Genomic DNA, 16,151 nt, shown 5'->3' with positions numbered 1-16,151 from the left:
GCTCTGTCCCACCTGTCACTAATGGAATCATCTACAACAGACATTATACCATTCCCCTGGGTACTAAGCCTTGTCTCTCCTATATTGATAACTGTAATAAACAGAGGAGAAAAAAAAATTATAGAAGGATTTGGCTGCCTTGCATAATGTTAGTGCACAGGCATTAGCACAGATAACATTACCCCTGCCATTATTTATTCCCCTACAGGTATTATTAGGGAAAACCCTCAGGAGACATAAAATCTATTGCTTTACCATTACTAGGGATGCTGTTTCCCTGAAAAACCTTCTGTCTAAGGATCTCTGCCTCAATCTCACAGGTTTCTCACACACAGAATCTGGAGTGATACAGGGACTGTCTGTTTTGTTTGGAGGTTTCAAGCATTGTGCTAATGAGAACAGAGATGTACACAGTGTGTGCAGTGCTGCTGTTTGAGAGGTGTACATAGGAAATCTCAATCACCTGGCCTGACACACTTCATTCATGTCAAACTGAATCATACAGCACAGATTCAGCCCTATTAGAGAACAGATCCAGAAATGCACCAAAGATATTAAAAATTACACAACAGATTATATTCTGTACATAATTTCTATGATTTTTTGATATTTTTACCACCACTCAGAAAACAGGGGGTCCAGACCATTCCCATGGAGCTTTAAGATTATTTTTTTCCATGGCATGAGAATGGAAAAGGTCAAGCTTAATATCACTAAAAGGCATTACCTAAGACAAAAGTGAAAGCTAATCAACATCACCGTGCTCCTCTGGAGTAGACTGGCAAAAAGATAACATCTATAGAGGCCTTTAAAATAATCCACAAATCTTCTACTAAAATAAAAATTCAGAAATAATGTAAAAAAAAAAAAAAAAAAACCATAGAATAATAGAATAGTCTGGGTCAGGAGGAACTTTTAAGGTCATCTATTCCAACTCCCTGGAACGGGCAGGGACATCTTTAAGTAGAACAAGTTGCACAGAGCCCTGTCCAAACTGACCTGAAATATTTCCAGGCAATGTTTTATCAGCATCATTTAGTAATATTTTCTTCAGATCAAGCAGCTAATTCAGTACTTGATCAAAAAGTCTGAAAAACTAGTGTAGAAGTATTTTATTTCATCTCATAACACCATTTCATACTTACACCTTTTAAGTGAACTTTAAAATGAACAGGTTTTTAGTTTCTTCCTTTTTTAAAAATACACCAGTTGAAAATAAAAAAGTTGGGAAATGGAAAAAGTACTGTCCAGCTCCTAAGTAATAGAGAAGAGAGCTTTTGCTCTTTCAGATTTCTCTTCAGTACAAATTTAGAAGCTTAACATTTCAGAAGCACCACGACAGCTTTTGGAGAATGAATCCACAAGCTACTTAGTTGTAATGTCAAGGCATTTTGTATATTTAATCTGGATTTTCCTTACCTTAAGTTGGAGGCTAAAGTTTATGAAGTAGCTGATAGCCTGACTATACCTTCACAATTTTAATAGCAATAAGAATTCAGCTCTTTATTCTGCTTTGATATGTAACAGCAAAAAATGTAACAGCACTTACACAGCATATTACAAACAATTGTACAAGCAATTCTCCATGCCCCTTTGAAGAATTCACTGATGAAGGAAAAAACTAGGTAAGAATAAAAAAGAATCAGACCTCAAAACTGTGGTATTATTGTAAATAAACAGTTTGGAAGCTTTAATCCAGCCCAATTTACAACTTTGAAACCATGTAAATTGAAATCAAGTTTGGTTTGAGATGCATAGACTTGAGCTTTTCTTCTAAAAAGAAAAGGTAAGCAGCAATGATAAGTATTACATTTGTACAGAGGCAAACAAGCAGTGGTGAATTACTTGAGCTGAGAGAAAAATCAGGTGGTCTTTAGATTGCTGGCTTTAAAGTTCCTGAGATTTTTTTTTCTTTACTGTATCATTTCAGACTCTCAGAGAACTACCCAAACAATGTAAAATAATGATACTTCACTGCAAATAGCCCTTATTTTTATATTGATTTTGTTTAGATAGACATTGAGTGCTAGAAAGATTGTGTAATTGCTACGCTCTGAAAACAGGCAGCATTATCAGCCAAGAAAACCTTCATTAGTTCATTATCCAATTTTCCCAGGTGAAAGAAACATTGCATGGAGAGTGTGTGTCTGCGTCAAATCACATAGTAACAAACCACAAACTGAATCTGTCTAAATTACTGTTGAATTAGAAACTCAATTTCACAGCAACAAACAAAACTGTGTACCTCGTGCAGCCTAGAATTGCCTGGCAAATATTTGCTTAAGAACTTTGGAGTAAAACACATCTAAAATACTCCAAATTTTGTGGGGGTTTTTTTTGCTGTGTTTTTATCTTTGGTTTTTTGGAGGGGTTTCTATTAAGAAAAAATGGTTTAATCTATTGCTTTGCAGACACTGTAGGAAGGTTTAATTCTAAGTAATGAAGAACTGCTCTATTTTAAGCAGCCTTTGAGTGATATTGCAGATGATTCTGCTTTACAGGTGAACTTTTTGGCCATTAGGAAAGCCTTGAGTAAGTTCCATCCAAACACACATCCCTTAGTACCAGTGTAGGAAATCTGGATGTGGTACACAAGAAATCTAACATGTGAAACACTGAAATTGGTTAAATTTGGACATGGTTGCTCAAAAAAATCACTGCACAATTAAAATACAGAGCCAGACACAGGAGATGCTTGGGGTTTTTTTTCTGCCATGTGGGTAACTAGAACAGCAAGTATTTCTCTGGGATCTTGCTGATACTTCCTGTTTGCTAATTTTCAGAAAAAATTCCAGCTAGAAAGTAATTCCTGCCCAGTGAGAGCCTGTACCAGTTACTGAGGTCACACATCATACAAAACATGGCAGCAACCAGCACTCTCTTTCAGCAGTGAAACAAGGCCCTAGCAATACAAAAAAGATCTCAAAACACCTCTTTGACTAGGATATCTCTATCACAGCTTTTAAGTTCAGAGAACAGCTTTGGCTAATAGTTTACTTTAAATTCCCAAAGGCAGATGCTCCTACCCTCTCTCCATGTAGTTGCAACTGTTCCTAGTAGTTTTAAATTTCAAAAGACCAGGTATGTCCTTTGCAGCTTTACCAAAGTTATCTTCAAAATCCCCCAGGCTTACAGTGGGCTTGCATTTTGAGTAATATTCTCAATGAAAGGGGTTTTCAGAAAAAAAAAATACAGTTGGTTTTGTAAATAAAGATAGGATCACAATGAAGGTATTATAAGAACAACAATTTAGGCTTAAGGCAGTTTCTTATCTTGCTATTCCTAGCTTTCAAGTGTTCAAGCTTTAAAACTGGATAACTTACTTTAACCTTTTCAGAGAGTTTTTCTAAAGGACTTTTTTAAATATTAATCATCATTTTATTCTATAAGCACATTATTCCCACAGAGAGTAATGGGACAATTGTTGAGTAGAACACTATTCACTAAAAAGAAATAGAACCCCAGTTCATGAGATGTGTGGAACAAAATATTCAATAATCAATGTTTTATCTGTATTTGCAACGCTGAAAGCACCACTAATGAATACACAAAGTGTTTGTGGAACCATGGATACCTACAAGAGTACCTGAGCATGGTTGTCCAAGACTACCTTGCAGGCTATAAAGGTACTTTATCAATAAATGGACTTATGAAAGGAAAGAAATGCTATCAGCAAAATACCTGCAAGCAAATTAATGTTCCATCCACTACAATATTCTTTATAGCTTGTTGAGCAAAACTCTCACCAGCCATGCAAGGAAGTGATGGGTGCTTTTAATCCTGATTTTGAGAGAGTGTGTCTGTACAAGGAACATATATAGAAGCTAAGACACTGGCCAAGTGCTCCTAATAGCAAAGCAGGCACCATAGCAGAATTTCACCTCATGTCCCCATAAAGCATCAGTATCACTTCTCAGAGTAAAGCCAGCTTCATTAGAAACAAATACAAAGTTTGTCTGTACTTTTCTTGCTGATTTTAATTCTAATTATCCAAAAATTCAAGACTTCATACCCAAGGATGAATTAATTACTCAGTTGTGCATAATGAGGGGTTACATTAAATTATTTCTATCATTCCTACCATTCCAAATTAAGCTCCAGAACTGATCACTTAAGAAGAAGAAAAAAACCCAAAACGTAAAAAAAAAAAACTACAATAAAAGTAACTTGGGAAAGCTGTTGCCCTCTTATTGTAAATCTTCCATACCTTCTCAGTGATTCCTCATGGGCATCTCCTCACAGCACTGACTCCTTCTTCTTCACAAAGTAGCCAACAAACTCCAGCTCTCTCCTCACCCAGCTAAGCCACTCTTTTGTAGCACTGTTCTTCTTACTGGACACAGCTGTGCCTGTTAAGGGCAGGCCTGTTCCTGATCTTTGGTGATCAGCACAGCTGCAACTCCTCAGGTGTGAGACTGCCTTCTGCACTATCTTTATTTTCTTGCATTCTATCCCTCCACAGAAAGCCACTTAGAGCAAACCTGAACATTACTAGATGTTGCAGTACTTTGGAAAGGAAAGTATTTCTTCCTTACAATCCCACATTTTTATTCAATAAAATCATGTTTCTTCCTAATCTAGGGCAACATTTCTCAGTGCCCTCCAGCACATTAAGAACTTTCTTTTCACATGGACACTTGCTCAGTGGGGCACAGAAAATGAAGGGGTGTCAGAGCTTATAATTTAAAAGGAAGACAAATGACCACATCTGATATCACACATGGTTTCCTTGGGATATCTTACTATTCCCCTCTGCAAAGCCTAATAAAACCATGTATTACATTTTATTTTATGTAATTTTCACAATCAGGCCTTGAAAGTGATGACTCATTCTGTTGCAATGAAACTTGTATGTGTTTAATCAGAAATTATTTTTTGTGGATTCATCCTTGCACTCAGGATTCAAATGATACAGGACTGATACTCATTATGCTGAAATTACACTTCTGGAAAGAAGGATGAAATTGGGTACCCAACCATTTCCAAAGGCATTAGAGTATATCCTAGACATATTCTTAGTCATGCACAGATCCCTCATGTATTTCTAATCAGTCAAAAGAGACCAGATTCTGCCTTCAATTACCACAAACCTGTTCCCCATGTGTATATTACAGTGAAATCTCCTTAAGATATGCTCCTGCACATATTAGTGATTCTCTCCCAGCTCATATGCCTACCACATAATCTAAAATATGTTAACAACAGATGAAGAAAATCTAATCAAGAAGATGCTAAGGCAACAAAAGTGGCTTGGTAAATAACAAAAAAATGGTAAGAACTACACTTCTATTGCTACTGGCTGTAGCAAACAAAAATAATTGCATTGAAATCTGCGGTACTCCTGCTTGAAATCTTTAGAGTCTTGGAGATTGTCAGGTAATTAGCAATTACTGATTATCATCTTAGTGCTACTAGTCTGCAAACAGAAAAAATACTGTTTACTTTACTTTTCTTACCATCTTTCTCATAGAAACAGGACATCTTGCTTTATTAAACACATTGATTCAAGCAGGATGACAATGTGGGTGTCATTTCCATTGTGGAAGTGGAACAAAACCAGCAGTAGCCTGTGCTGCGAAAGAACCAGCAGATCACCTTAACGAGCTCGTGTCACAAGGCCTTGCTGTATCGCTGTATTTTTATCTGACTGTGGCCTCTTTTTCACCTACAGACTATCCCCAGCACAAATTTCAGAGGATGCAGGATCCCCAGCTCCCAGTGATGCCCGCAGTGGGAAGGAATTGGCGCGGCTGGCGAAGGAGCGCACCGCGCGCGCGGCGCCGGCGTGAGTCACACCACGCTGGCTTCTCCTCACCATGCTGTCTGCAGATTTTTGCTGACTCCTCTTAGTTTCTAAAAATGCTGCTCAGCTTATGTTTTGCAATCTGTGTACATCCAAGAAGCACAGATCGTGGAGATTAACTTCTGCCACATCTCCAGATCACAAGTTACCAAAAGAAGGAGATATGATGGTGACTTTTCTACAAAGATTCTGTTAAAAAAAAATCACTTTGAGAACCAGGTAAACCAGAGGTATCATCCATCCAGGAAAGGACTGGCCATGCAAGTTTCTGAGGTAAAGTGGGAATATAGCAAACACACATCTTAATAAATTAGGCTTAACAGCTTAACAGCACTTTTCAACTACAGAAGGCTTTAGAGGCATTAGCTAACAAATTAATCTTGACAATAAACCCTTGCCTGACTAAATGGTAAGATACTGAAGTTTCCTACTTTACTGAGAGAAATTAATATCGAAATCTAAGGTACAAAATTGGAGAAATTAGGCAAGGCAGATAAAGCAAGGCAGAAAATACTAAAGAGTGGAACTTAATTATAAAAAGCTCAGCCACGGTACACACATTTCAGGATGTACATCCTAGAAAAAGAAAAAAGAATATTTATGATTAAATAAATTAATGTATACTGCCTCTTTTTTGTCTTTTTTTTACAAAATTGGCGCCACTGAATTAATATCTAAGAAAAGTGTCTGATCAATAAATACTTCCTTTATTGGGAAACACACACACAGCTAACCAACCTACACACACCCAGCTAATTGACCTAACATGGGATTCGTTCAACAGAAGATGAGGGCACAAGAAGGTTCATTGCTCAATATACTTGGTTTCCATCCCTACATGGATCATTCTTCACTTTGACCCATCTTTGAAAAAAATAAAATTAAAAAACTTGTTATACCCATAGGTAAATAATATTAAAATTACAAGTCAGGCTAACAGGCAAAGTGGATTTTCAATAACTTCTGCAGAAACTACTCTATTTATGAATGAATAGTATATTATGTATTATATTATGTATTATATTCTACTTAAATCAACTGCAAGGAAACCATATACTAAAAAAAAAAAAAAGGGAATTTTGCTTAAACATCTGCATAAAAAACAACCACATTTCTGGATTAAACTCACAAAACAGATTTTTAGGGGCAGAGCATTCCCCAATTCCCTATACTGCCTCCAGTATAGGGCTGTATTTAGGATACACAAGACTTCTACCAAATAGACTACCCCAATCCACACAGGGCAAAATGATTACTGTGAGGCTTCATTTAGCCATTTACAAAATAAACCATTATCCTCAACACTAGTCCACATCAGAATATCATTAATTAAAGGTTGCCTTTTAGTGGACTGCTGTACCTATCCCTCAACATTTTGACTGGTCTCATGGGACATTGGATCTACATGTGCAGGAGTGACCTCTAAGACTCAGGGAAGGAATAATAAGAACCCTAATTTTGTAATTCATACTTCCTGTCATCTCTTTTTCATTACTTTTCTCCTTCCTGCAGTGTTGATAACACAATTCATCCATTTCAGACTGCAAAATGTTTCACTTCAATAATCTTTGACAGAACAGCTCCCATGACTCAGTTCCCTCTTATAAAAAAGGTGACAATTTCTAATCAAGAGTCAACATATACCTAGCGTGGCAAATTTCTGCTCATTTCAAGAATGGAGACAACTTCCCTTTGACTGGTTTGTTTAAGACTACTTTAGTGTATAGAGAAAAATGCAGCACAGTATTAATAGTGACAATTTGGAACAGTGGCATGACTTGATTTAGGTTTTCATATTGCCTCCACCCTTAGCCACAAATCTTTTGTAACCTTATTTTTATGCCTACCTGGAAGAATATTTAGTCCATGCTATCAAAATATAATAAAAATCCAAGTAAAAGGTGGGAGAAATATCACTGGGGAACATTTTAACCTTCAAGACCAGTCTGGTGGGAACATGCACAGGGAAAATAGGAACATTTCAGTTCAAATATTGTTTAGATGAATCAAGTCTAGCTTTTCTCTTTTAAATAATTCACATATAATTTATCATCTGATTGCTACAAAAACTAAACTGTGGACTTAGCAACTCCTTTGTGTTCTTACTTTTCAAATCAGGCCAAAAATGAATCAGATGTTATTATAATGAATACATTTCAGAGACTTTGCTCACAGGTTTCAACTGAAGCATTTTATGCAGAGAAAAATCTAATCTAATAAGCACATCCATGATACATCTAATAAAGGCTGTACAAAAATTATTCTTAGTTCATATAATCAATAGGACACATTTTTCAAAAAATCATCTTCTTTCTGCATTTCTGGATGAACATTCATGGTCCTGGAGAAACAAAGGAAATTTCAAAAAAGAAAAATTCTTAAATCACTATGTAGAATATCTGTTACAAAATCAGCCTAGAGTTCTTACCCTACCCAGCTCTCAATGAGAGGGAGTGAGAATGTAATTTAAAGAGGGTGAAAATCCAATAAATCACTTTTTATAATAGTCAGCAATACTACAACTTCACATTCACATTCTGTGGTTATTTCAGGCCTGCCTCAGATTAAAAATAAGTCTGATTTTGAATTACTGTAATTAACTGCAAAAGCTTGCTGATTTGTTGATGCAAAATAATGTCAATCATTTTCATAAACTTGTTAGAAACTTTGTAAATAAATAGGAAAAAATGATACAAGGAGAAGAAATTCACTCTTTGTCATCAGTTTGCTGTTGGCATGCAGAGAAAGGTGCTGTAGGGATGGACATAGGCAAAAACCATGGTCCTCTCCCTGCCATCCTTAGTGTAACATTCCCAAACAGTGAGCCATCTCTTGTCACAGGGTGGCTGAAAAAGACAGTCTATTTTACATTTCACCCTGAAAACTTACTAAGTCTGAAAGGAAGGAGGGAAGGAAGGAAGGTGTGAAACACTGAGTTTGCTTAGAAGCAGAGTAGGTCAAAAAATAGTTTGGAAAGCAGTGGAGAAGGAAAAGAAAAATCCCTCCTGAGCTGAATAGCTGCAGGCACATGCCATTAATTTTAGCTATTAAAAAGTGCTGAAGTGTATTTTGAAAATCTTCACTCTTGCACAGATTTCTCTGAGAATATCAGTGGAACTTCTTCATTGCAGGGTACAAGCAGCACAGTCTGGCCCTAAATTGAGAATATACAACCCATGACCATTACTGAAGGAGAAGCGCAGCTGACAGTAATTTCACTATCAGTGCTATGTATTTTCACAGCACTACTGTGTGCAATGCAAGGCACTGTGTAACATAAAAGTCATATTCTGCAAACAATATTCAATCCAGTTCTGCTTACTAGTGGAAATCAGGAGGGAAAGAAGAATCAAGAATCATAACTCCCCCTAAAAACAATGACCAATTTGCTAAAGTATGCAATGGCACAACTGATGCAAAACTCAGCCTGTGGTCTGATCCTACAGAACAGAGTTGCCCTACGCATGTTTGAGGAAACTTGAGTGGGATCAGGCTCTTTAACAGACTCTGCAAGAGAGATAAATCAGAACTGTAATCTCAAATGCAAATCATTTAAATATTCATTGATACCTGTCTTGCAGCAGCTGTAGGGATAATGAAAAAGCTGATGCAGGAAAGGGCCAAGAGCAATCTAAGACAGAACACACAGGCACTGCCCAGGGCTGGGGGCACAAATGCAGTTATTGCTCTGTACTATAAGGTGCTAGCTCTGTTGCTTTTTGGTTTGTTTTTTGTTTATTTTTATTTTTTTTTTTACCAGAACACTGCTGTCATTCTTTCTATCAAGAAGTCTGATTCAGCATCTGTAAAAGATGTAAATTAATTATGGGGTCTGGCTTTACCAAACTGTGGCGATGGTCCATTAATTTTATTCCAGGGTTGTTTTCTGGTAACTTTTTTCTTCTATTAAAGGAAATTTGTTAACAAGGCACTAGAAAAAAAAATTTCTGCCTGCAAAAATATCACCTTTTGTCACAAAGGCCCTTATGAGCACTCTAAACACAACATGAAGCTTGAGCACAGGGGATCAAAAGCCCAGGTACTGCTGCAAAGAAGCACAAAACAGTCTGGGCTCAATTCTACTTCTACCATGGTCAGCAACACAGAGAATGAGTCATTTTTCTCTACTAAAATGCTTCTAAACTGCAATCCCTATCTCACAAAGGTTTAAATCAAATATTGCTCTAGAAGATAACACTACCTTGGACATGGGATTCTCGCAGAAGGCAAGAAGGGAAAAGGCACAACCATGTCACTTACCAGTGGGCAACAAGACTCTGGGTTGTTTCTTTGTTACAAAACATTTAAGCAGCAAGAATTTGACCATGCTTCCATCAGTTTAAAGTGCTCTGCTAGATAAATATTTTTAAGATCTGTACAACAGGCCTTCTATTTAACAATGAATACATTTCAGGCTAATGTGCTGCCAAGCTCCAGCTCTCTTTCTAGCAGCTGAATTCTTGGATAAAATCATTTTGCAGGGTATGAGCAATGCAGTTCTGAAAATAGCATCACTGCAAAATGAAAGATGGCAAGAACCTCTACAATGCTGATTTATTTCAATGAAATTTCATCTTTTATTATTAGGAACTATTTTGATGCTTTCAGCGGAATTTTCATACTTAATAAAATATAAATCTATAGAATTTGCTCATTCTGAGGCTCCAGCATAAATACCTAGGAGGGAAATAAACAAAGAAATTGCCCTTCACAATTTAGATGATAAAATATGTGAAACAGAAAAATGCTTTGTGAATCCAAATAATTTGCATTTATCACCACCATATTTACAAGAACAATAAAAAAAAGGAAAAAAGAAAACAAGCAAAAGAACCCCCCCCAAAGCACCAAAATAAACACCACCAATCAACAAGCTGTTTCACACTTATTCTAAATATGTTTCCACTAGAAGAATTGTTTGGAACAACATTCTTTAAAATATCAGTGGGTTTAAGCATCTTGCATAATGCTCAGCATTTAGAGATGTGCTGAGAAAACACTAAGAGGTGATATTGCACTTCCCTGATTCTAAGTAGATTACATCCTTTGGCTCTCCTTCCAATTCACTCATATGAAGGTATACTTCAGTGCTTTATTTTTTTCCTAATAGTGAAAATTTTTAAGTAGGTTGAGAAAAAAACCAATTTTAAATGAGAAAGAGCCTGATATTTTATAATCCATTAATACAGCAGTCTTTTCTAATTAACATCAACAGCTAAACTGGCATTCTTCTACCACAGATTATAAGCTATAAATGGGATTTCATGCATATGAGAGGTCTCAAAATCCCCAAGACTGACAGTAGAAACAGATGAAAAGAAAACTTCATAAATGTCATGTATCAACCTTTGGTCACTGGTGGCACACAGAAAATGATGCTGAGCCCAAGCCCAGGCACATTCTCAGCAGGACCTACACTTGTTAGGTCCATGTGAGGAAGCCAAAAATATGAATGTCCCAGTTGTGCAAGCCTTAATTCATATGACTCATATAGACTTCCCTGAGTTGTCCTAATGACACCAAAACAGTAAAGATGATTCATGCAAGTAAAAACTGGGAATACACAGCTTCTTTTCTAAAAATGTCCTGTCTGCATACATACAGATATACGTTCATATGTATACTATTTTTATATTATCTTTATCCACCAATGTTTTACACCAAATTATGTAAGTGGCAGATCTGTCCTGATTTTAATATTTAATGTAATAAATACATACAGAACAAATAACTGAGGAGGAAAAAATGTTAAAGATAAAGGAAAGAGAAAAAAGGAATGGCAGAGGAAAATTAGAGGGGAATAAAAAGAAAAGACATGAGGATATACCCACAGTGATGCAGTAATTACAGAAACAGTTCCATTGATTTTGAAAGGCTTCATTTGTAGCTTTATAAAAATTAAGATATGCTTAGTTTGGGGGTTTTTTTTATTTTTTAATCTGTACAAACAGGTTTATTATCAGAAAGGAGAATGTGTATCTTTATGTAGTACATTACTCACTATCAGTAACAATATCAACACATGCTGTGCCAAAAGGATACTCAGGAATTACAAGATATACTTAAACTTAAGACTATCTGTCTTGATGCAGTACAGAGAAAAGAAGAGAAATAAACTGAGATTTCTACTATCTTTATCAGGCAACATATAAACCTTCTATATTTAACAGCATGTTTTTTCGGAAGTCTGTACAGATAATAAATATATAAATATATATGGCTACAAAAAAGAAGTGCTTTGCATAATGTGATGGCAGTACTGGTATAGTGCCAGGAGTACTATATACAATATTCTCATCCAAATATCTGCTGTGTTGCAGGTGTAATCAAAGGACTTGGAGTTGCTGTGTTAAAAGTAAGACCATGGTATCTTGTACCAACAAACAGATCCCTAACACATGGCACAACTAATACAATACATTTATCTGGAATGCAGTATGCATCAATCAGCAGCTAAGCCCGATGGCTCAGTTCAAGACACAGTTACTACTATACTTTAATAGCTCATTAAAGGACAGCCTTCAGTATTTCCAGTGAAATATTTCAACACTGGAAGCAAGGCATGCAAACCTGCACAGACTTTCAATGAAAAATTAATGCCACCATTTCATACAACACAAACCTGCACCTGAAATTCTCTATATATTGCTGTGTAAACATACCAGGGCCTTTTTGCCTTATCCAAGAATTAAAACTAATCAAATTACTGAGATTCTATTACACAGGCATTGCATAAACCTTCAGCATTTCTTGCTAAGAATACTACATACTTCTATAATATTAAATTGGTGACAGTGACTTCTGAATGTTTTAGTAAAAGCACATGTTAAAATATTTATTAATGCAGAAGAAACAGGTGACTGAAGGAAAAGTGATTGTACAATAATAAGTTGTAGAAGAAACCATATACTCTACAGCCCTGAATATGCACATTTTTCACAACAGCTAGGAAATCTTGCTTCCTCAGACCAACTTTTTCACTAAGAGAAAAAACAGACTGAAAATAATGGGGAGAAAGCAGGTAGCTAAGCACAGAATACCAGCAAACCTCCAGTTCTTCAATTATTCATATCCTTTCTTTCCTTTATTCTCCTCTCCCATGGTTTTTTTAATTTCTATTTTTAATATTCTTAATATATAATATCTTTTACATTAACAGCATTTGCGTCACTTCTCATTGTTCTTCCCCATTTGTAATTTTTAGTAAGAAGTGAAACGCTGCTGTCAAGTCTCAAAAAAGAATTGAAAAAAAATCTTTTCTCCTTCACCTGTTACATCATTACTTTTTGCTAAGCAGCTCTCCCTGCATCAACCTGTTGTGTGCTGCCTTCTAAACAAACTAAGCCTTGCTTGCACTTTGATGCTATTTCAAAGGAGAAACAGTACTGTGAGGGATGCTCAGTCTCTATAGATTGTTTCTGCAGTATTTCAGGGGAATAACAATGAGTAAAAAGCAAGTAGATTCTGCAGAACACAGATATGTTGATGACTAACATATTCTGAATTACTTTATCATAGGTATACTTATAATTGTAGTTACATGTTTCACTGTTGTCAATTTCTATTATCATCAATAAAGGTGAATTCGGAAAGAATTAACAAAAATAGATGGGGAAACAAAACCAGTTTTAAAAGAATATCACATATCCTTATGTTAAAAAGCAATCTGGACTTCTATTTGAAATTATATATATATTCTTTTTATATGATATTATTTTAATTTCACTGGGTTCTATTTTTCTTTCTCTTTTAAACCCAGAAAAATCCACATAGAAGATAAATTGTAATTAGTTGTGTATGATAACCTTAGCAGCTCAATGAGAAACTGTAAATATCAGAGCTCAAAAGATCATAAATACGGGAGCTCAAACACAAGAAAACAATGAATTAAAAAGCCCTGGGTTTGTTTGTATTTTGCTACTCTTGCTTCTACATGGCACATCTTTATACACTGCAACGCGAGAATGTTTTAAAAGATAATTTTCCCTACAATGGAAGACTGTATTTATTCAACTTAAAGGATACTAAGTGTATCTTAGTATCACATCTTTGTGTTCCTTTCATTTAACCGTGCGAGCATCCCTTTGAGTCTTTCACGATGGAACCAATACTCAGAACTGAATCCAATTATAACAAGCTACCAGCAGTACTAATTGGTGAAAATGCATTGCTGGTAATTACTGCAACGCATCCTTCTGCCCAGGATGAGCGACACCAATAAATTCTACCCAGCCTTAAACAATAAGGAAAGAATACCATTAGCACTGTTTTTCTTATGTAAAATGCATCAAAGTGAGTCATCCACTTAAAAGTTACCTACTGGTAGCTTTAACCCAGATTCGGGGACTAAGGTAAGTGCTTCAAAAAACCAACCAAACAAAAAGAATATAAAAATAATGAGGCGAGAGAATAAAAAGGAAAAAAAACACGATCACATAGTGCTTTCTCGTGGATTTTTTTTTTCCCTATCTGTAGGCGAATCTTCAATACGTATTGCCTTCCTTTTATTGCATCATTATTATTTGATCTTTGCACCGCTCTGGGCAACACTTTCATGCTAATAATTCTGCAGCGCTTTAAAGATTTCCATCTCAGGGCCAGGCAAGGCACCCGAGCTGCGCGCACCGCGAGCATCCCTCAGCTCTCGCCAAGATATTTCTGAGAAGCGACGATCTGCAAGGCCGAGGCTGAAGGAAACACATCTCCAGCTGTGTGGCTTTAACTGTGTGCGAAAGCCCCTTCGGGCAGGACCCCGTGGAGCCCCGGCATTCCCGAGCCCGGCCAGGCAGGAGGGAGCCGGGGCTCGGAGCTCCCGGCCGCGGAAAGGCAACGAAATCCGCCCTGCGTGGGCATTTGCATCGAATCGCCAAAGTTTTCAGGGTTTTTTTTTATAAACAGCGTTGAAACTCCATCCAGGGCTGGAATAACCTCTGTGGGAGGAAGGGGCGGACTCTGTGTAACTCGAAACTTTCTTCTCCACCAGGATGACCTGACGGGGTGGATCTGGGAGCCGCTGCGGAGCCTTTACCTCAAAAGTCCCGCCGCCGGCCGTCACCGGAGCTTCCCCCAACGCGACCGCCCCGGCGGGACCTTCGGCTACCCTGACTCTTCCAAGCAAAAGCTGCCGAAAACCTACAATTTTTCCCGATCTTCACTTTCCGCCCGGTCTAACTATATTTCCCTTTGTATCGCCGCTATCTCTGGAGCCGAGGAGCGCCCCCGCCCCGGCCGTGCCCCCGCCCCGGAGCCCCGGACCCCGCTGGGACTTACGTGGTGGCCGAGGGGAAGGGTCCCTCCGAGGAGTGGTTCATCACCACGGACTGGAAAAGTGTCAGGATAAAGAGCAGCAGCCAGCCAGCAGCCATCTTCCTGATCGAAGATCGATCCCCCTTCCCCAAGTCGGCGAGACGGCAATAATAATAAATTCAATTACGGTGTGTGGCGGTGCGGGGGGGGCCGTGGTTCTTTAAAGCCTCCTCCGCTCCCCCCACCCGCCCCCTCGCAGGAGGCGCAGCCCAGAGATGCGCGGAAAAGCGGGAGCGCGGCCGAGGGTGGGGAGGAGGAGAAACGATGGAGATCTGTGGGTGGAGTGGGAGAAGAGGCGAAACAGAGAAAAGGAGCGAGCGAGAGATACTCCACTCTCTGCTACTCCAGCGGCAGCTCCAGCTCCATCCGATCCGCCGCCATCAGCGCTACTTTTGTAACAGATCCCACTCTGCGTGTGTGCGCGCGTCCTTCCCTGATTTATTCCACTGATTGCAGAGCAGAAAGAGGAGGAGAGAGGCGGGCGGGGTGGCGGCTCCTGGGAGAAGAGGGAGGGAAGCAGGCGATGGAGTTGGAGACGGGCGGATCGCCGCCGCTCCCGCGCTCGCTGCCGGCAGCGGGGAAAGCGGCGGGGGCGGGCCGGGCCCTGCGGCGGCCGCGCTCCATACAAGGCTCCCGGCAACTCCGGGCCGGGCCGCCCCGGGGCCGCGCTGCCGCCCCGCCCCGCGCAGCCCGCTCGCTATTTTTAAAACCGCTTCGTGCCTTATTTTAATTCCAGCCCCCTCCTCCCTTCTCCGCGCACGGCCCGTGTGCCACCAGTCTGGGCTGCGATTTAAAAAGGCGTCTCATGGATGGAGCTGTAAACGCCGCTCTCCCTCGCCGCGGAGCCCGCCCGGCCCGGCCGCCGCCCCCGCCCTTGGCAGCAGCGTCCCGGGCCCGCAGCATCCCCGAGCGCCTCCGCGGAGCCGCGCCGGGCACGGCCGGGGCTCCTCGGGCTGCGCTGCACTCCCGCCCCGCCGCACCGCTAACCCGGTCATTCATTTCAGATCCCTCTGGAAATCCACAGGACGCATTGCCTCTCCCC

The 16,151-nt window shown here is 39.1% G+C and overlaps 1 protein-coding gene across 2 annotated transcripts in view; it reads right to left on the bottom strand.

Annotated features, from left to right (window-relative positions):
• CACNA2D1 (calcium voltage-gated channel auxiliary subunit alpha2delta 1) overlaps positions 1–15,639 on the bottom strand; it is a 365,213-nt gene extending 349,574 nt beyond the window's left edge. For both annotated transcript variants that reach the window (XM_059471496.1, XM_059471497.1), the window contains exon 1: positions 15,074–15,639. In XM_059471496.1, coding sequence (XP_059327479.1) covers positions 15,074–15,168 — 95 coding nt within the window. In that variant the 5' untranslated portion in view covers positions 15,169–15,639. The remainder of the gene's footprint in view (positions 1–15,073) is intronic.
• Between the last annotated feature and the right edge of the window lie 512 nt (positions 15,640–16,151).

This window comes from Ammospiza nelsoni, chromosome 5 (genome assembly GCF_027579445.1).
Source record: "Ammospiza nelsoni isolate bAmmNel1 chromosome 5, bAmmNel1.pri, whole genome shotgun sequence".
Lineage (NCBI taxonomy): Eukaryota > Metazoa > Chordata > Aves > Passeriformes > Passerellidae > Ammospiza > Ammospiza nelsoni.
The sequence above is the reverse complement of the archived record's forward strand: the minus strand, read 5'-3'. Positions and strand labels throughout refer to the sequence as shown.